The 724-nt window shown below is 67.1% G+C and overlaps 1 protein-coding gene across 1 annotated transcript; it reads right to left on the reverse strand.

Moving 5' to 3' along the window:
* Nucleotides 1–429: 429 nt before the first annotated feature.
* Nucleotides 430–702, reverse strand: MNEG_16227 (hypothetical protein; the record flags this gene model as incomplete). The annotated part of the gene is made up of 1 exon (XM_014035303.1): nucleotides 430–702. A coding segment is annotated over one exon (273 nt), but the record flags the coding sequence as incomplete, so codon positions are not given.
* Between the last annotated feature and the right edge of the window lie 22 nt (nucleotides 703–724).

The following is a 724-nucleotide window of genomic DNA, read 5'->3' on the forward strand; positions in this document are numbered from 1 at the left end:
GCAAACCAGCATGCATTGAGGCGCGCTGTTGCAGGCGTGCGTAATGCAGGCCCTCCACTTTGTATTGCAAAAGGTCTGAGCCCAGAGCGCAGGTCGCGGGCGGGGCCGCAGCACAGCACGTGCCCATGAGGCGAGCCGGTCCATGCTGCGCGCCACCAAACGACAAAGACACCACTGTGGTGCGAGAATACAATACTGAACTTGGAACCATGGGATAGATGCAGCAATGCTTGGGGTCACTGATGCACCCACAGATGGTGACGCGAGTGCTGGCTTGGGGACCGGCAAGACGGACATCTCAAAATCCACCCGCGAGGCATGCTTGGTATTCGAGGCAGCTGAGCTGCTGCGCGCCAGGCGCTGGGCGACCGCCACAGCCCCCGACCACACACGCCTCGCGTGCCGCGCGCCCTAAACCCGCGCTCACGCTTACGCGCGCGCCGCAGCCGCGGCCGCGGCCGCCCTCGCCGCCGGCCTGCTGACCGCCGCGCCGCTGGCCCTGCCGCCGCCGGCGCCGGCGGCGGCCGCCTCAAAAGATTCCACCTTGGACGTGGCGCGCAGGGCCTCGTACATCGCGTCGATCTGCGGCTGGAAGTGCTGCTGCAGGGGGGCGCGCTTGAGCTTGAAGGTGGGCGTCATGAGGCCGTTGTCGACGGAGAACTGCTCGGGGGAGAGGTGCACCGCCTTGACGATCTCAAAGCCCTGCAGGGCCGTTGGGTGGGGG

Source organism: Monoraphidium neglectum (genome assembly GCF_000611645.1).
Source record: "Monoraphidium neglectum strain SAG 48.87 unplaced genomic scaffold scaffold06135, whole genome shotgun sequence".
In the NCBI taxonomy this organism is placed as follows: Eukaryota; Viridiplantae; Chlorophyta; class Chlorophyceae; order Sphaeropleales; family Selenastraceae; genus Monoraphidium; species Monoraphidium neglectum.